Source organism: Pagrus major, chromosome 7 (genome assembly GCF_040436345.1).
Source record: "Pagrus major chromosome 7, Pma_NU_1.0".
Lineage (NCBI taxonomy): Eukaryota > Metazoa > Chordata > Actinopteri > Spariformes > Sparidae > Pagrus > Pagrus major.
In genome coordinates, this window is record NC_133221.1 from 1,597,698 (window position 1) to 1,617,772 (window position 20,075).

The following is a 20,075-nucleotide window of genomic DNA, read 5'->3' on the forward strand; positions in this document are numbered from 1 at the left end:
AGCGGCTGCAGCAGGTGTGGAGGACTGAAGCTGATACACAAGGAAATATGGATCAATGCATATGATCAGTTTCGATCAGAATGTATGAAAGACGAGGAAAAGAGTTTGAAGGGATTTCTAATTAACTCCATTATAAATAAGCTTCAAATAAAGTCTTTGTCATATTTTATATAAATATTTTAATGAAAAATCTGCAATTTTTTTTCCCAATAGCTTCCAGGTCACGTGACCCATTGACTCAAAATCAATGCCGAAATGTCTTCCTGTCCTAGTTGAGTGAGACAAATGGCTTTTTATTGGATTTTAGTCCTCGTCATATTTTATGTTAATATTTTAATGCCAAATCATAATTTTTCAAATGGGTCCTTGTATAGTCAGCAGTTTTTTTTCCAATATGTCCCAGGTCATGTGACCCATTGATTCAAAATCAATGTCGAAATGTCTCCCTGTACTGTTTCAATGAGACACACCTCTTTTTTTATTTTAGTGTTTTTCCTATTTTTAAAAATATGTATTTATATTTATTTTTTGTGAATATTTTTAAAGATAAATTAGTAACTTTCTTCAAAAGCTGCACGGGACCCATATTCACTCAAAATCAACGCAGACATATCTTCGAAATGATTTTTGCATTTTAGTCCTCATATTTTATATTTATATTTTAATGAAAAATCTGCATTTTTGTCAAATGGTTTCATGTATATGCAGCAGTTTTTTTCTATAGCTTCCAGGTCATGTGACCTTTTGATTCAATATCAATGCTGAAATATGTTTCTATACTGTTTCAATGAGACACACCTCTTTTTGTTGGATTTTAGTTTTAGTCATAATCAATTAAATCGGTGCCACTCCGTCAGTTGGTCAGAAATCCACTGCTCAGCACACCGACCCACAACTGTTGGTCTGGTTGCTTCCTCATGGTTGCGACCAGCATGAATGTTCCTACAAGCTGATGTTTAAATTATGATGGTGAAGTGAACATTGGAGCGAGTTGAAGACAGATTTTCCAAACTTTTACAGCTCCTCTCCCCTCTGTCAGTTGAGTCCTCCAGTCTGGCTGTCACCTTCTGCTCCATACACACCAATGTAAAAATCTGAAAATGGTTAATAAATGATGATCTTCTGAACTGTGACTGTGCAAAAAGCATGAATGATACGAAAAAGTTGAATGGATATGAGAAAGTCCAAATCTTTGTGCAAGTTTCAAAGTTTTAATGGAGTTTCTGTGAATGTCTGAAGGAGACGGACGAGTCTCTAAATGAGCCGGTGTGAAGTGATTTCTATTTGACTTCCATTAAAAATAAACTCAAAAGAAAGTTTAATATCTTGAAAAGTTTTAATGGGATTTGAAAGTTGAATGATTGTTTAAAAGGTGCCATTTGTGAGAAAAGTTGAACGAGACTCATAAATCAACTCTTCTTGTCGCTGTGCAGCAGGAAAATGTGGGATTTTTGAACGTCCGTTTACTTGAATGGGCAGAAAAAACATGGAATATCTTGGAAATCATGGAAGATATCAAAATTCTGTACGATAGCAATGATGTCCTGATTGAGATGAAATAATTAATGTTAAAAACAAAAAAAACAAGACGGGAGAATAATCACCACCAATAACATCATCTGAAGCATTTTAATACAACATAAAAAAACTTGACTGAATATTAGAAACATAAAAACACACACACACATTCCTGACATATTTCAAATATTTACACGATCAGTTTCTGTACAGACCTGAGGCGCAACAGAAAAGAAGAAGATGAAAACATGGAGGAGGTGTTCACTGACTCACCTGTAAAAACAGCTCTATAATGGGTTTAAACTTCAATCTACAGTATGTACATTCATTTAGAAAGTGTTAAACTCTTAAGTCTTACATCAAGCATTTGTACTCTCGTGGTGCTGAACAGCTTCATCAGGCAGTTTTTTTTCATCTAAGCAGCTGTGTGGACCAGAATAACTACTCTGTCGTCGCTGCTAAACAATAAATAAACACTAATTAATTCAGATAATTCCTTTAATCATCATCCTTTTAATTATTTCTGTTCACATAAACAATGAAAGTCTTTGGCATCGTCTAAATGGCACCAGAAGGTAGTTTCACTGTTACTGATCCGGGTACAAAAAACTCTCCACCAGCAAAAATAGTGAAAATAATGTTAATAAGATCACAAAGTGTGTTCACAGGTCTGTGTGGAAACCGTAGTGTGAAGCCTTTTGTAGCTCCACAGGAAGCTGCATCGATCTGAGAACTTCCTCTAGTGATGTCACTCAGTGGCTAAGTTGCATTGTGGGTAACGTAGCCTCCAGGTTTTGAAAGGCAAGGTGATATCTCTGCTTCATTTGTTTTTAAACTGTCCACAATGAGTCCAGCAGTGCTGTAGGAGTGCAATGATAGACTAGTGGACTGCTTTTCAAAACCTGGTGCCTACATTACCCACAATGCAACATCCGCCGAGTGTCATCACTGGAGGCAAGTTATCGGATTACGACGCAAAAGGCTTCATACCGCTTTTTCCTCATTGGCAGCCGAACTCCCCGAACACACTTTAATGTGGAAAGTTGACGTGCAGAATAAATGAAGATCATTTTTAGGTTCTCGTGATTTTTCATTCAGAGTTTCCTGATGATCTTATTTTGTAGTCAGTGCAGTTGCTGCTGCAGATGAGATCATGTAGCACCTATCAGATATATTTTCATGGTGATCAGGACTTCAATGGGTTTAAAGTATATTGGCTTCTTTCCTTCCTTTTAAAAGCACATTTTATATCGATATAATAATGAGATAATTAAGCATTGACCTTTCTGTGTCTTGCAGCTGGTCGGCGGCTCAGTCAGCTGCACTGTGGTCGGATAGTAGTGGGAGAAAGAAATACTACTGCGTACGTGAACTTTGTTTGTAAAAGTTCTACTTACTCAAGCTAAGCTAAGTGCTTAAATAGTATCTGCATTAAAAAACATCAAAAGTACCAAAAAGTACTCATTATGCAGAACGGCCCCAACGTTAATATGTAATCATCAGTGATGCTGCAGCTGGTGAAGGTGGAGATAATTTAACTACTTTATAATCTGCTGGGTAACTTTATCTGTAATATTATCTCATCATTTATTAATTTATTTATAATTGGTTTTAATAATCTGAATCTGGAAAGTAACCAACATCTAAAGCTGTCAAATAATGTGGAGTGAAGTAAAACGTTATTGGAAATACGCAAGTAAAGTACAAGAACCTCAAAAACTGTAAAATAGTTCAGTAATTGAGTAAATGTATTTAGTTACATTCCAACTGAGTAACTACCATGCATGTTACTTTGAGCCTGATCCCTCCCAGTAATCAGATTACTCTGTGAAGGTCAACAGACTCTCTGGCTTTTAGAGCATTTACACCCGAAGACTGGAGCAGACGATCACAGAGCGGACAGGAAGGACTGGACGACCGCAGAGACACTGAGGAGGATCAGGAGGGGCGTGGCCTGAAGGAGAAGGGCGGAGCCTTTTAGTGTCACCTCCACGGGCAGGTGGTCGCTCAACTGCAGCGCCTGGCAGACAGAAGCAACAGAGCACAGAGTCAAACAACAAGGACATCACAGACAGACAGACAGACAGACAGACAGACAGACAGACAGAGAGAGACAGACAGACAGACAGGCAGACAGGCAGACAGACAGACTCACGAGGCTCCTGGAGAGTTTGAACTCTTTGTGATAGTTGAAGACATTTGCAGAGAACGGAGCGATCGCCTTCAGCAAGGGTTCCCCGTGGACTATGATCCTGCCACACACACACACACACACACACACACACACACACACACACACAAAACAAGCAAACAAAGAATATAGACAGTGTGAGCTGAAATCTTTTGCTTTCTCTCATCATTCTTTCCTCATGTCGTCCCCCATTTTATTCCATCTTCATTCCCCTGTCTGTACACACACACACACACACACACACACATGCACACACATGCACACACATGCACACACATACACACACACACACACACATACACACACACACCTGTCATAAGCACAGTGGGTCTCATCAGAGACGGTGGTGTCCACTTTGTCTCCAATCAGAGAGGAGAACTTTGAACTGCTGAACAATCGGATCTTCTTCTTGCTGGCTCGGGTAACGTAGGCACAGCCGGCGTGGAAATCTCCCAGGAGCATCACATTCTGCGCACACACACACACACACACACACACACACACACACACACACAGTTATTAATGCAAAGACACATTGAATTATTCATTGGCAGAAAACTCAAAACTCTCTGTGAAAATAAGAAATGGGAAAATAAGAGAAGCTGGAGGAAACAAAAACAAAAGAAAAGGAAGTTTATTTGTACATTTTGAAAATCAGTCCGAGTCACAGATGTGGGCTCGAGTCTGTTTTGATGACTTGCAACAGAACATAAATTACTTGAGACCTGGAGGTTGAACACACAATGTGTCATTTCTGCCACTAGAGGTCTCCTAATCAAAAAGAAGTCGGTAGCAGATCCAGACCTCCAGGAGTCTCATCAGATTCTGCTCTGATCCGACGGGAGCAGAGCTCAGAGTTACTTTGTGACTTGTGGGATTAAAAAGTGGATTTATCTTCAGTCCTGTTTATCAGCCTGACTGCAGCAGTGATCCGGAGGTGACCTCCAGGTTCTGTACTGTTGACTGCTGACTGGAGCTGGAGGGGAAATGGACTTTACTTCATGAACGTAACGTTACAGAGAGGAGAGAGAGAACCAGAACCAGAACCAGAACCAGAACCAGAGTCTCTGCTGAGTGCTGACTTCACTCAGAGCTTCACCTCAACTCAAACACAAATGTTACGTTTCGTCTCGTTCTCCAACTTCCCTCCTCTCTCTTCTAGAAGTTTTAGTGACAGACGACCAAATGTTACCTTTGAGGAAACTTGTTGATTTTTCTGGTTTGAACATCGTTGGAAATATTTGAGATAACGTAAGAACAAAGGTCGAGTTGTTTTTAGACTTAACGCAGAAATCTGACGTTATATCTTCAAAGACTCAAACTTGACATTTTTTATTTCTTACTGAGAGGTAATTATGAAATAAATAACCTTTAATAAAGCTATTAGTTTATTACTTGAGTCACATGTCTGGTCCAAGCTGATGCACGATGCTAGCTAGCTAACAGCTTCAGCTAACGTCTTCGCCCTCCGCTGGTGTAAAGGTAAACAAGACGAGAAGTCTGAAAAGCTTCCTCCAGCTGTTCTCTCGTCCTGTCAAAGCCCTTTTCCTCACCTTGTTGTTCCATTTCTTGCTGACTTCCTCACAGACGTCGTAGAGCCGGTCGATCTCCTGGATGGCCTGACTGGGTTCAGTGTGCAGAGGAACCAGGATAAACTTGTTGATTGCTGCGGGAGAGAAAGAACACGAGGAGTCGTACATGATGCACAAGGCGGGTCAGTAACTCCTGTATGTTTTGTGTCCACTGACCGGTTCTGTTGCTTTGGAACGCAACGACAAACGGCTCTCTGACAAAGGACTGTTTCTTCTGGTACTGATGCTGCCCCGTCACATTCACCGTCTCGACCCTGTTTGGAGAGCAGAAGAGGTTCAGATGGAAGAGGAATAAAACTGCTGCTGGATCCAAAGTGGAGGGATTTTACTTGATCGTTCACTCATGAGCGTAATCCAAGTCACAAGATCAGAAATTGATTTGAAAAGATGTCATTGACACTCGAACACGTGGGTTTTTTTTCTCTTTAAAAAAGTCCTCAGCTACTTCAGTTGTTGCAAAATAATGCAAAAATATTTCTGATGTCTTTTCATTCATGAAACATCTCGTTGAAGTTACATCCCACAGGCTGAGAGACTGTCCAGGTGTGCACAGGTGTGTTTGTGAGTGGATGGCGGCGCTGCATCTTACCTGTAGATGAACACGTACTGCTGCATGTTGCTGGGAGAGTTTCCCAGACTCTTACTGGACAGCGACTTGTAGTGGTACCCGTTATACCTCAACACAACAAACAAACACAGAGAAACTGTGAGGAGAACAAGCAGTGAACGCTCATCGGTCACTATCAGCACAGTCCCACAACCATGTGAAGAGTTTTTTTATATGTGATTTCTCTCTGATTGATTTTAAACCTTTACCTATCTGGGGAAATATCACTGACGGTAAACTCTCCTTTTAAGGCAGGGAAGCTGTTGGCTGTTGTTTTCAGCTGTGTACAGTAATGCCACAGATTAATAAACAGCTACATTATGATGTTGTTCAATTAAAAAACAATTACGGAGGAAAATGAAACCATCCATCGCTGACATGGAGCCAGGTGTCCTCGGACCTGGTGAGCTGCCAGCCACAAGGCAGAAATGTGACCGCAGACATCTGAAGCGTTGAGTTTTGACTCTGGTTTGTTTTTGCTGTTCATTACCACCGTAAACCTCGAGACCAGTGGTTCTCAACTTTTATTTTTGCTTGTGAGAAAAGAGCAGTTTCTCCCCGGGCCTCTTGTCATGATTAAGATGTTTTTGTGTTGTTAGTTGCACCTCTCACACGGTTTCATTTAGATCAAAGTTTTAAGTCCAAAGTGTTTTTTTTTTTAATTTTTACATTAAATATAAATACTGGAGAAAAGCAAAAACAAAAAACACACAAACTGAAAACAGATGTGTGAATCACATTAATCATGTGACGACCCCTCAGAGGAATCTGGTGACCCTTAGGAGGGGCCCGACCCCAAGGTTGGACTGAACGAGCTAACTGTTTATAAAGCAGTTCAGAGTGTCTCCACCTGTAACATGCTGCGCTGACATTGATGCAGTTTGTGAGAAAGTTGATTTTTGAGTCTGATTCCTGACTCGTCAAATACCGACGGAGGTCGGATTGGCCGCCATCCCAGAGCGTCGGTATTCGACGAATCGGGATTTCTTACAAATTTGAAATTTAACAATCTAATAATGTCACACAGTCGCAGCATGAGACATTTTACTGCACAACCAGTGCTTTTACTCCATATTGGACTATTTTGACATTATTGTATGGTTACTTTTGCATAAGTGAGTCAGTCTTTAACCGCTGGGGCAGTCGGCAGTTAGTTTTCCCTAAAAACGACCTGTTTGACAAGTTTCCCACAGATCCACACATGCACAACGACCTCGATTTAGACTGTGAACAACATAATTAAATAGGTAAGAATCATGCTTTTAATCCCACGTAGGTTAGTGATTAACACATTTTATAATTCAGTCGGTATTCTCCTCCACTTCCACTATCTGCGACACTATTTTGCAGCAGCACCATTAACGCATTCTGGGTTTAGTGCCACACAAGACGTTTGGAAATAAACGAGCCTGATCCAGAATGATGATGGGTTCAGACGGACCTTTCTCCACACAGTGTGGAGACGGGCCTGGCTGTGTGACACGACCCTCAGAGTGGCTCCAGGGACACCAGCAGACATGCACTTGTTAGGAGAGAGCTTGCAAATCCCACATCTCTTCGTTAGCATAATCAGATAGCTAAACTTGAACTTGATTAGCAGATTGGAACCAACCACCCAAGATTAGAAAAATCAGTTTTCACCAAGAAATCAAACAGAAGAAAATGAGACTGTTGTTCCCTGTTAGACATCACCAGAAGGAAAGCAGCTGCCTGCACAGTTTCAGATAATTTGGGTTAAATTGGGTCATTTCTAAAGTGGAGCCAAGAAATGGCATTTACACCACCGGCACCAAATGTAGCGACTCAGATTTTATGTAGAAAAAAAAATGTATCTTGATACTTAATAGCAATAATGGAATGAATACTAGTCAGACAAAGAGAAACAAACTCAAATATGCTCGTTAAATTGAACTCTGCTAGAAGAAAAACTACACTATAGATCGACTGTGAAAGCAGCTTGTTAGAATCCATATTCACATTTATTGTTAGGCAGCGACCTCTAGTGGCCATAGTAATAAGTCAGGCAACAAAGGAGGAAGTCAGGTGACGAGTATAGTGACAAAATCCGCATAAGCGACACGTCACTAAAAATGCATCGACAGCAAAACCATTGTTTTCCTACGCCACGGCGTGCTCGTCTCCTGTGCTGTGCCTCGTGTTTTTTAAACCGTTTTTAGGAGTTGAAATATTCTCCATTTTTAAGCACAAGGTCGCACAACTTTTTCAGTTAATTATATTTGATTGCACAACCCGCTACACAGCTGCACCACGCTGTTTTGTCCAAAACATGTTTTTCTGAGGTGTTTTTGAAGCCATTAGTGGCGAGTGAGAACGGGAACTAACACACGGCCTGCATGAGCAGTACTTGTGTGTGGTGTTACATCTTGCTTTTCATTCCAGCGTCTATGTTAACAGGTTAGAGCAGCACACTGCCGGCGTGAGTAGTGCGTCTCACCTGCGCATCAAGTGAAGCTGCAGCTGTGCTTCATCTAGAGATTCAGAGTCTCGCCTATTTTTACCACAACATGCGTGAGTTTCTTTTTCAAAAATATACCTGAAGACGACTTGCAGACGGCGTCATATCGACATCATACCAGCGTTACACTACAGTTTTGATGTCTGTCTTGTTTTTTTCCTGTGCACTCTCTTTCTCTCCCTCCCTCCTCGCAGGGGTTCAGGAAAATCATGTCATCATATTTACTGATAATAATAAAACTCCATGTAAACAGAGCACCAGGCAGCAGCCCCCTGTGCAGAAACACTGCCCGTGTGGACACAAGCAGGCAGCGTGTCCCACCTGTGAGGGAGGAGGACGGGTCGGACGGATGTTTCAAAAAACCCGGAATTTTCAGTTTGTGTCCCGTGTGAAAACAAGAGTCAACGGTGAGTTATTTTAACCTAGTAATGCTAATTACTTACATCGTGTACATAACGTTACTTAAGTTACATGTGTTTAGTTTGATAAGTAAACTTATTTTCAGGACCTTTTCTAAACCTAACCAAGTGTTTGTCTTGTCCAAACCGAATAAAACTATGAGCGTACGACAACATTTGTTTTGGGAGTCAGTGGCAGACGACCTATTCAGTCATTTAGATATCAGGATGATTTCGTAACTCATCTGTTCAGCATCACTCCAACAAACTGCTTCCACCAGTGTTAAATGTTTGGTTAATTACGGTCAATTGTGATCAAAGTTGTAACTTGATTACTTACTTACTGACTTTCCTGGATGTGTGTGTGACGTTTCTATGTGTGCATACAGGATATACAGTATGTTACATTATTTACAAAGTTACAACACTCGATTGGTTTTGGCCAGCTGGCTAACGCTGGTACATTTACAGAAATGTTGATTAATGTGTGTTGTTACTGAAATGAAATGAAATATGACAAAAATGTTCAATATTTTGCTGATGACACTCAAATCTATGTTTCTGCTGCAGCCAATAACTTAGCAATAGCTTTAAAATATGTAAGAATATGATTATGTTTTATGAGCGTAAGACACAAGATGTCTGTGCAGAATGTAACTGATCAACCCCCTGATTTGTATGTATTATTGTGCACAACATACAATATTAATAATTGTTGAATAGTGACATAAATTAACTGAGTTGTGTCAAAAGATGTAAAATTCATTATTTAATTAATGCTTATTGGCTCAATCATGCCACAACAAGCTGCGTCGGACCTGCTCCATCAGGACCCTCTCAATCCCAATTTAACCCTTCGGTATAATTTCATGTAACACTTTATTTTGGTTAATCTGCTCAGCTGACTCAGAACAAGGGCAGTTTCAACAGACAACAGACAATCCTCGAGCTTTCTCCTCCAGCTGTCTCCTCCAGCTGTCTATAAAAATTATCACCTGGATGTGGTTTAGAGTCAGTTTGGGAACTACTTTATGAAGGTAATCTTCTGGTTTACATGTTTTACATTCAGGATTCAACATGTAAATCAGACAACAACTCTGGAGTGGTTGGACGGTGTATGTTTTAACTTTTGATGCAGCAAGGCGAGTGGTTTCCCTCTTTGTTTTGTGCTAAGCTAGGCTAGTCATCCAAATCTCTGTAAGGGATGTACAGAGCTGTTCCTTTAACCTTAAAGGAACAGTTCACCCAAAAAGGAAAACTCTGCATCTGAAGTCAACTGCTTGTCGAGGGTGTAAATAACGTCTTTTCAAATCAGTTTGGGATCTCTGAGACTTCTTGAGACTTGGATGAGCGATTTTTTCTGTTGTTTTTTCCGTTTTAAAACAAGTCCCCAGCTACTTCAGTTAATGACTACCTCCTCCTCCCCTCATGCTGATGGAAAGTCAGGTGAAGTTTCATAGTCCACAAAACATTTGCAGCAGTGTTGCAGCATTCTGCTAAACAACTGAAGTAGCTGGAGACTTGTTTTAAAACGGAAAAACACATTTAAAACATCAAATGGCTCCGTACAGCTCGTCCAGTGTAGATCGCCCAGATCGATTTGAAAATATGTCGTTTACACCCTTTTTAAAGCTGAAATCTTCACTGTAGCTGCTAAGCTAAAAGGGTTAGCGTACACCCTGTCTGAGCTCAACCGCACGTCGAGGGTGTAAATAAAGTTTTTTTTTTAAAAATCACTTTGAGATCTCGGGGCTGCTGGTGACTTGGACAACAGACGAGCTGTATGGAGCCCTTTTTTACTGTGAAGCTCCAGAAATGTTTTGTGGACTATGAAACTTCACCTGAATTTTCATTTTTGGGTGAACTGTTCCTTAAATGTTAAACTTATCAAGTCACATAAACTGTTAAAAGTCCATGTAGATTGAAATGAAAGGATTATTCGGCGTGTTCGAGCATCGACTGATAACCCTGTTGATAGAGACCTTCGACCAGTCAGCTGACATGTTGCAGAGTTACTGTAACAGTGACCGTCCCAAATAAAGTGTCACCAATTATCACAGGCATTAGGATTAGTAAAGAGAGTAAATAAAGGTGATTGGATGATTAATTATGATTAGATAATGTTCCACATGCTCATAAAATCCACTGTACCTTTCGGTTTCCCTGTTGGAGGCAGACGGCAGACACATACAGGTAATGATCACCATATTGTATCAATACATGATGCGGTTACAGTATCGTTAGCGTGACTGTCTGAGTACATTCACGTTTAAGTCCCCCAGTTCAGCGATGACGTTTTGTTAACATTCAAACAGCTGAGAGAGCTCACAGTTGGTGCTGTATCATTAATCCTTTAAACAGCTTTTATTGTTGAACTTAACTCATTATTTACTAATGCTGTAAAGTAAAGTTCAAAGCAGGTAATAGGAATAAGTTTTTTCTGCCAGGTAATAATGTAGTTATATAAATATTCATAATCCATTAAGAAGTGTTTTACTTTCTAATAAACCATTTAAAGAACGAGCAAAACATTTATAATAACAGTTAATAAAAGCAAAGTGGTAGACAAAGAGTTAAAAAAGCTAAGAAGGGATGTTTCACAACCTGGCAACCCAACACTTAATATTGGTTTTAAATTGTGTAAAGCGCAAGTAAATGATTAATTAAAGGAACAGTTCATCCAAAAATGTAAATTCAGTCCTTATCCACAAAACATTTCTGGAGCTTCACAGTAAAACAGAGTTGCAGCATTCTGCTAAACAACTGAAGCAGCTGGAGATGATTTAAAACAGGAAACAACTGGAAAAACCCAAACAAACAGCGCGTCCAGGTCTCAAGAAGTCTCCGAGATCCCAAACTGATTTGAAGAGTTGACACCCTTGTTGACACCCTTGTCGAGGGTGTCAACAACATCTTTTCAAATCAGTTTGGGATCACATCTCGGACTAGATGTTTGGGTTTTTTCAGTTGTTTCTCCGTTTTAAAACAAGTCCCCACATCAGCATGGAGGGAGGAGATGATGACTGGATCTTTACATTTTTTGGGTGAACTGTTCCTTTAACACCTTTTATAAAGGGTGCCTTATTAGAAAGTGATGACTTTCAATGGACTTGTTCATTAAACCAGATGAGTCACGACTTGTATCAGAGACTTCTGATTGGTAGTTAACACTCGGGCCAATCGATCCCACTGCAGAGCGAGGCAGTGTGTCATGAACGTGACCTGCGTCAGGTGTGTTTGTACCTGTTGAGAGATTTCACCAGAGCGTCGATGGCTTTAGGATCCATCACCTCCTGCAGGAGAGCGATGTCACAGCGAGACACGATCTGCACACACAAACAGATTGAAAGCATCAGAGCAACTGTCTTTATACAGTGTGTGTGTGTGTGTGCGTGTGTGTGTGCGTGCGTGTGCGTGTGTGTGTGTGTGTGTGTGTGTGTGTCCTACCCGCAGCAGAGTGTGCATCAGTCTGTAGTTTGAAGATTTCACCTTGTCGAACTTCTGCACATTGAAGGCACAGATCCTGAGTCCTGACTCTTTAGCTCCTCCCATCGAGAGGGTGATGAAGGAGAAGAAGAGGAGGAGGAGAGGAAGAAGAGGAGAGCGCCACCCCATGGTTGGACTGAGGAGAAGAGAAGCGACACAAAATATCCATGTTGTTATCTCTTTGTTGTTCATTCAAACTTCAGAGCTGTTCTGCTCGGGAGGACAACATCTTTAAACTTTTCTGATTCCAGAAATGTCTCAAAAGCTTCATGTTTAATTAGAAGAAACAAATCAAACAGATCTGTTTTACACCCACGACTTTAAATTGAAATGTTTTATCTTTTAGCAAACAGACTGTCAAACCTGAAACCTCCAAACGCACAACTGCAGCTGGAACAGCTGGTGCAAAGTTAAGACTAAAGGAGAAATACTTCCTGCTGATACCAACAGACTTCAGCACACAAGAGAAAGAAAATCCAGCTCTTCTCTGCAGCAGAGTCAACAGAAGGCTCACAGACGTTATAATGGCTGTGAGAGCTGTTTTGTGTGTCGGTCGACTCCTCCCAGTTGTTTTTGTGTTTAGCAAAATATGCCACAAGAGAATTTGAAAAAAAATAAAATGTAGAGAAACCTGTTTGCAGTGTTTGTGATATGTGAAGGGAAATGCAATAAAGACCAATAACTAGAATAAGAATGGAAAAAGGATATAAAACAGGCGTGGACAAGATTTTTGCCCTGGAGGGCAAAAACTTGAAGTGAAAGGTCCAGTGTTTGGTTTGTCCGTTCTGGGCTGCTGTAGACACTGACTGAGAAGCTCATTCAACAGTTTGTAGTTTCTGGTGATTTTGAACTAATAGAAAACTAATTATATGTTGAATATACTTGTTTATTTTCTGCCAATGGGTTCATACATCCTGCACACCGGACCTTTAACGGTGGACCACAGGCCAAAAGCAAACACATTTTTATTTTATTGTTTAAGATGTTAAAATGTTCCCTTCACTGACCTCCTGAACACTGATTGCTCAGATTATGAACAATAATTAAAAATTAGGGATCCTACATAATTAAAGAGAAGGAGCGCACCAACTTTGGGCAGCCCTGTTCTGAAGGACACAAATCAAAAGATAAAGAGTAATACATATGTAAAAGTATTAAAATGATTAATTAACATTCACCTGGAGTGAAGGTGGGATGTGTAATTTCTCAGTATAACTTTAAAATGTCCTGATTCACGGCGAGGAGGCTGGAAACAATCTGTCCTCTGGATTCAGGGACTGAAGCAGGAACAACACCACAGCAGCAGATAAAGGAGGGAAACGTTTTTCAGTTTTTACAACCAAGAATCAGAGCAGGAGGATTTAAATATTAACCTCTTTAACCGCTGCTGAACTTTAACAGCTTTAAACAAACAGAGTGCGACTGTGTGACAAGTGGAGTGGTTCGACTGGTCTGATGGACGAGTGAGAGCATGTTCAGACCTGAGACAGACAGAGAGACAGAGACAAGCCAGCTGTTCATGAGGCCCTTTGACGACAACCCAGCATCTCTGAGAGCCTGAGGACGACAACACCAACTGAATCAGACCGACCACATTATAACAAACAGAAATATGTATTATGTACAGAATTACCTGACCACAATAAAAACTCCTACATGAAGAAAAGCTTTGACTCTGAACAGACTCCGTGAACAAAGTACAAATACTCTGTTCCTGTACTTCAGTACATGTTTCAGGTATCTGTCCTGTACCTGAGTATCTCTGAGACTTTCCCTCTCTACATCTGAACACAAACATCTGAACTTTCTCCTCCTCACAGCTTCAAACAGCCTCGTTACTTTAGTTTGATGCATTTGAGGTGAATTATGGATTATTGTTATTTCCCAACATCACCAGACTGATGTCGACCTATCAGAGCACATCACGCACGGCAGACGCAGCGAGACGAAACAAAGACGTAAAAGACGTAAACAGACAGAGAGGGAGGCTGAATGGGGAGAAAAGGCGTGTTAGTGTCTTGTATCTGCAGAGAGTTTCTTATTTTCTCTCTTTGTTGCTGCTCGGGACGCTTTACCAACCCAACATGTGGCTGTTTGACGTCCTGGGAATGAGACTCAACTATCAACTATCTTTGTGGTGCGTTCAGGAACAGCTGGGACAAATCCTACTGACTCTACCTTTAACTTTAATAGTCTTTGAATTATATTAATATGACGTGAGCTTCAGTTAGCTTTGACCACAAATGTCCTTCAGAGGGAGACTTTTTACTCTGATACTCTGAGTACATGTCAGAGCCTGTACTCGATTACTTTTACTGGAGTAAACAAGTTGAATCAGTACTTCTACTTTTACCAGAGTCTGTTTTTACACGAGTATCTGAACTTCTGCTGGAGGAGAGGGTGTTTGGACTGTTGACTCGTTGTAATAATGAGACAAGATATTGTGTGAAAATATTACTTTGGTAAAAGTTAAAGTCACCTTTATGAATAGTACTCGAGTTAAAGTCTTAAAGTATCTGATATTAAATGTATTTATTATCTTCAGTAAAATAAACATACATCTACATGTATGTATAAACTGTATACTACGGGTCAACTGATTATCAGATCTGATATTCAGCATTTATCTGATTATCAGAACCAGATCAAAACCAAACCATGCTAATCAGCTTGTAATCTACAAAGTAATTAGTAACTGAAGTTATCAAATAAATGTAATGGAGTAAAAAGTACAATATTTACCTCCAAAACGTAAAGGAGTGGAAGAATAAAGTAACAGAAAATAGAAATACTCAAATAAACTAGCAGTAAATTGCACTTAATACAGTACTCGAGTATAAGTACTTAGTTACATTCCATCACTGCAAACACCACATGAGGGCAGATGTGATAACAAACATTCCTGCAGCAGACGGCAGTAAAACATGCCGACACACACACACACACACACACACACACACACACACACACACACACACACACACACACACACACACACACACACACACACACACACACAGCCCCTCCCAGGCCTGGAGGTGGAGGGACCAGTCGAGTGACTTCTGCTCAAACACTCCCTGTACACACTGGATGCCTTCACATAAACTGTAACAGTGTGCAGGAGACACGACGTCTTAACTTTAACGTGCTGTATGTTCATGTGCTCCATAATGTAACACAACATGATGTGGTGCTTGATCAGACCGAGTCAGATTTTAATCCTCTGCGTTGTGTAAAACAGGAAATAAAACTGTACCGTCACTGCTCGAGCGTCCGGTCGTTACAACACAGTGAACCTCCTCGTGTCACAGTCCTGACTGCAGGACCGTGAAAGCAGAACTTGTACAAATACTCTGTTACAAGTAAAAGTCCTGCGTTCAAAATGTCATTTAAACTAACAGCTGACAACTCTTTCACCTCAACGTCTCTCTGTAAGGAGATACTGATGTCACAGTGTGATGTCACAGTGTGATGTCACAGTGTGATGTCACAACATCCACGTGTAGATTAGTTCCCTATAAACCTCACCTTCACTGAGATTTGGCCACCGGGACAGATTATTCCGGCAAAAATAAATATTTCTGACTTTGAATTATGACCCGATTAATATTGTAAATGTTAAAAATTCTGAGTTTGAATTTCTTCTCCAAAACTACACACTTCTCCTTTAGGTTAGAAGACTGAGAAGAGACAGACTTTAAAAAGAATTTTCCCAGAAACTATAAATTAATACTTAAGTGGACTAAATGAGAAATGGACTCACACACACATTCACACACTGAAGGCGTGGCTGCCATGCAAGGTACCAACTGCTCATCAGGAGCTATTTGGGGTTCAGTATCTTGCTCAAGGACACTTCAACGTGCAGCTGGGGGAGCCAGGGATTCGAACCAGCGACCTACCGATGACTAGACGACCCGCTCTACCTCCTGAGCTACAGCCACTTAGTACTTATCACCATCTCTCCCCATTCTTCACTTAAACAGGCCACAAAATGTGAAACAATAAACCCGTCTGATCCCTAAATCCCCTCTGAATGGGAGGAGGCCATCACGAACACGAACAGTCACGGTGACGTCAGCCAGCAGAAACTGGACGTGTCTGAGAACACGAGGTGGGACCGTTCACATATACACCATCTGACATGAGTCACCTACACCTGAACCACCGGTTCACACAGGTCCTGTGACCCGGTGTGGTCAGTGTCTCATTGTGAAGTGAGGTCGGCGTGAGACCGAACAAACCACAACAACAAAGCAAAAAGTGAAAAGAAGAAGAGAAACTCATTGACTTGTTGATCTCAACATGCACAGGACTCTGTAGTCGTGTCCCTCAGTGATCAGTGTGTTTATGGTTTCAAACAGGCAGATTATAGAGAAGATATTCTGGATGATTAATCCTACACACACAGAAAGTGGTGCACAGATACGTTATGTGTGTCGACGACTGTCAGATGGACATTTCATGCAGGCGGTCCACGACGCCAGACGGATATTTGGAGGGCATTTTGATCCATTTAAGTTGGAGTACCATGTCCCAGGTATCCTTGTACCTCACTGTCATTTTCACATATCGCAACATAAATTCAAAATGGCGGTTTGAAGGGGAGGTGCACTATAAATCATTTTATTCTCAGAAAACCAGACAGATAAAAAAAATATATTATTGTACTTGAGAAGTTGTAAAAAATACTAATACGATTTTTACGCACATTTTTCTCTGTGACTCCAGCGGACATTATGCACCAAAGGGTTTATTCTGCATATGTATGCCTTTTTGTATTTTTTTGTGATACATTTTACAGTTGAATATTGTTATTAAACAGTAATAATCAATACTCTTCAGAGTCTATCAACATTTATGCTCATTTTTATCTAAATATGGGTCCGAAAGGCAGAATATTGCTGCTTAACGTCAGCTGAGTGAACAGACGTAGAAGAAAAACATTATTAAACTCTGGATAAATGTTTTTCCAACATCCTGTCTGGTCTTCTGAGAATAAAAGGATTTACAGTTATTCCCGAATCACTTTTTATACTGTTGGTGCTCGGTGACCACTGCAGTGGACATTTATGCAACTCTTTCAAAATAAAATACACCGAATAAAGTAATTGGCAGGATTTTTCACTTGTTTGGAGTAAAAATAAACATTTAGAAAAATGTTTCCTTGTGATTTAATAATTCATGCATGAAATGGTTTAACAATCCCACCACTGCATCTTCCCACCATCCAATCACAGCATCTTTCTCTCCCAGTTTAAACATTTGTGAATGACCCGGCACATCCTGTCTGAACAGGAAACACAGCAGCAGTTCGTCTGTGACACGTTAACTTTGCTCTGAATGTGTCGGTTGTTGAGGCCAAACTGAAATATTCAGTCACCAATTAACAAGGAAACAAGTTGGTCTCTAACACCGGGTGACTTCAGACATGAAGAATGACCAGGCTTTAAAGTCTGTTTTGGATATTTAGTCTTCATCCCTGAAAATCCTCTTAACAATCTTCATGTATTTAAACTGACAACAGGTTTTCAGAGCTGCACCATCACGTGACACAACAGTTTCTGGATGTGTTGCACAACAATTTCAAACTGACAATATGACCTTTACAAATCTGAGAACTTAAAACAACAAAAGAGAGTTTTTAAAAAGGCTTTGCTTCTTAAACTCTGCTGGACTTCATCTTAGACATTTGTCACCATTCCAATATTTTATAGACCAAAGAGTCAATCAATCAATCAATCAAGAAAACAATCTGCAGATTAATTAATAATGAAATGAATTGTTAGTTTGAACTCCACTCAACTTTCAACAACTTTAGTTTGCACTAATACCAAATGTCCGGCTGACTTGAGTAGAAATGTGTATAAAAGTACGCAGAATGTTTCTACAATAATAAAGACTGAAAACTTCTGAATGTAGATTAAAAAAAACGGATTATTGAGAGTTTACAGGTGAGTGAAGGCGTGAAAACAAGACTCACAGGTGACAAGAGAACATCCATGTTACACAGAACAAACACACCTTGATCTGGGTCACACACAGACACACGCTCCACCCTCCGGCCTCAAAACCGCCTCTGAATACTTTTAAACGCTTCAAACCAGCACACACTGAGACCACCCAGCACCTGCTACTGGTCCAGTCCCAGCACACAGTCCTGGTGGTACTGGTTTTCTTACCTGTTCAGGTGAGCGGAGGGTTGACCGTGTGTTCACCGCTGAAACTCTGCTGAAAGTTCCTGCTGCTGCTGCAGGGTGGAGGCTCATTACCTGCTGCGAGTGATGTCACCTGAACTACTACCTGGTTGTCGGGTTGGCCACGCCCCTCCTATACTGCTGCATTCAAGGCCTGTGGGAGAGACAACACAGCTCTCAGAGGCTTTCTGTCAGGTGAGTAAATACAGAAGAAGAAGGTACATCGTGAATCCCTCTGGAGGAGGTGAGGCAGAAGTCAGGATTTGGACCGTTGAGGACATCAAGAAAGAAACATGATACAAAAGAAACAATTAATATTTGTCATCTATCATCACATAATGCGGCTCTTGTATTGGTCGGAGTGGAAGAACAGGATGACGTCTGGTCGATCAACATTTTTACACGTCACTGAGCTCCAGTTTGAACATGTCTGACAAAAAACCCCACAAGATTTCATTTCATACTGTGAACAGTGCAAAAGTTATATTTGTTCTAATTAGTAAAAAAAAATGCCACTACAGCTTTTTTATATATATTTTAGGTAAACAGTGATTAATGGTCCACTCGTTTTCATATCAGTTAAAAAATGTAAATCAAGAGTAAGTATATGTTTCTGACACCAGGCTGTCCTGTGACCACTTCACAGTGTCTGAGTTTAATTTTGTGGATTAATTCAGATATTTTCATCCCAGTGACATGACCTTAACTGTCCCCTTAACGGCTTTAAACAACTGAAGTAGCTGGAGACTTGTTTTAAAACGGGAAAACAACCAGAGAAACATGAAATGTCTCCATACAGCTCGTCTGCTGTAATCCAAGTCTGCAGAAGCCCCGAGATCACAAAGCTGCAGCTGAAGTGAAGAGCTCATCTTACAGAATAATGCTGTAAATAACATCTTTTAAAATCAGTTTGTGACCTCGGGGCGTCTGGAGACTTGGATTACACCTGATGAGCTGTTCAGACATGGTGTTGTCTGGGTATTTTGCTCATTTTTATACTGTAGTATTGCTAATTTGACATAAGTAACTGTACTGTTCTTCTGACAGCATTGATAATATCAATTGATATCAAAGCAGGACTTATATTTAAGTATTTTTGTTTCATTACATCACTGCTATTCTTTTATTGTGTCATGATCAGTTATTTTTAATTATTCGTTTGTATGTCTGCTTGTTTTTCTTTAACTTCCTGCTAATGTTGCTTTATTTTAACTTATTGTCATTGTTTACTTTGATCCTTTTGTGAAGCACTTTGGACTGCATCTTGGCATGAAAGGTGCATCACAAACAAAGGTATTATTATTATTATTATTATTATTATTATCATTATTATTATTATTATTGTTGTTATTGTTATTATTATTATTATTAATATTGTTGTTGTTGAAAGGTGCCGTACAAATAAAGTTGTTATTATTATCATTATTGTTGTTGTTGTTGTTGTTGATGTTGTTGTTGTTGTTGTTGTTGTTGTTGATGTTGTTGTTGTTGTTGTTGTTGTTCCTTACCGCCCCCTGCTGTCCTGTGTAGAGCAGTGCATCTCCTTATATGGTGGCTGTCGGACATCCGGCCGGTCCCGCCTCCCCCTGCAGGCTGCGGCCGGGGATCGT

General features: G+C 40.3%; 1 protein-coding gene across 2 annotated transcripts; it reads right to left on the minus strand.

Moving 5' to 3' along the window:
• Positions 1 to 1,615: 1,615 nt before the first annotated feature.
• On the minus strand, positions 1,616 to 20,066 carry LOC140999498 (deoxyribonuclease-1-like). Of its 2 annotated transcripts, XM_073469919.1 has the most exons (11): positions 19,974 to 20,066; positions 18,451 to 18,619; positions 12,230 to 12,404; positions 12,026 to 12,108; positions 10,934 to 10,945; positions 5,891 to 5,977; positions 5,458 to 5,555; positions 5,263 to 5,375; positions 4,020 to 4,177; positions 3,674 to 3,770; positions 1,616 to 3,538 (listed from the first exon to the last, which is right to left on the minus strand). In XM_073469919.1, the coding sequence occupies exons 3-11, from the start codon at positions 12,395 to 12,397 to the stop codon at positions 3,407 to 3,409; spliced, it is 948 nt and encodes a 315-aa protein (XP_073326020.1). In that variant the 5' UTR covers positions 12,398 to 12,404; positions 18,451 to 18,619; positions 19,974 to 20,066; the 3' UTR covers positions 1,616 to 3,406. The 2 variants fall into 2 exon arrangements, with proteins under 2 accessions (XP_073326020.1, XP_073326021.1); XM_073469920.1 differs by lacking the exon at positions 10,934 to 10,945.
• Positions 20,067 to 20,075: the final 9 nt, after the last annotated feature.

Excerpts from the sequence above, each read along its gene's own strand:
- LOC140999498 (XM_073469919.1), bottom strand. The coding sequence starts at position 12,397 with ATGGGGTGGCGCTCTCCTCTTCTTCCTCTCCTCCTCCTCTTCTTCTCC. Across the intron at positions 4,178-5,262 it reads GCAAGAAATGGAACAACAAG|AATGTGATGCTCCTGGGAGA; the intron begins GTGAGGAAAAGG and ends GTGTGTGCGCAG. Across the intron at positions 3,539-3,673 it reads TCAAACTCTCCAGGAGCCTC|GCGCTGCAGTTGAGCGACCA; the intron begins GTGAGTCTGTCT and ends TCTGTCTGCCAG.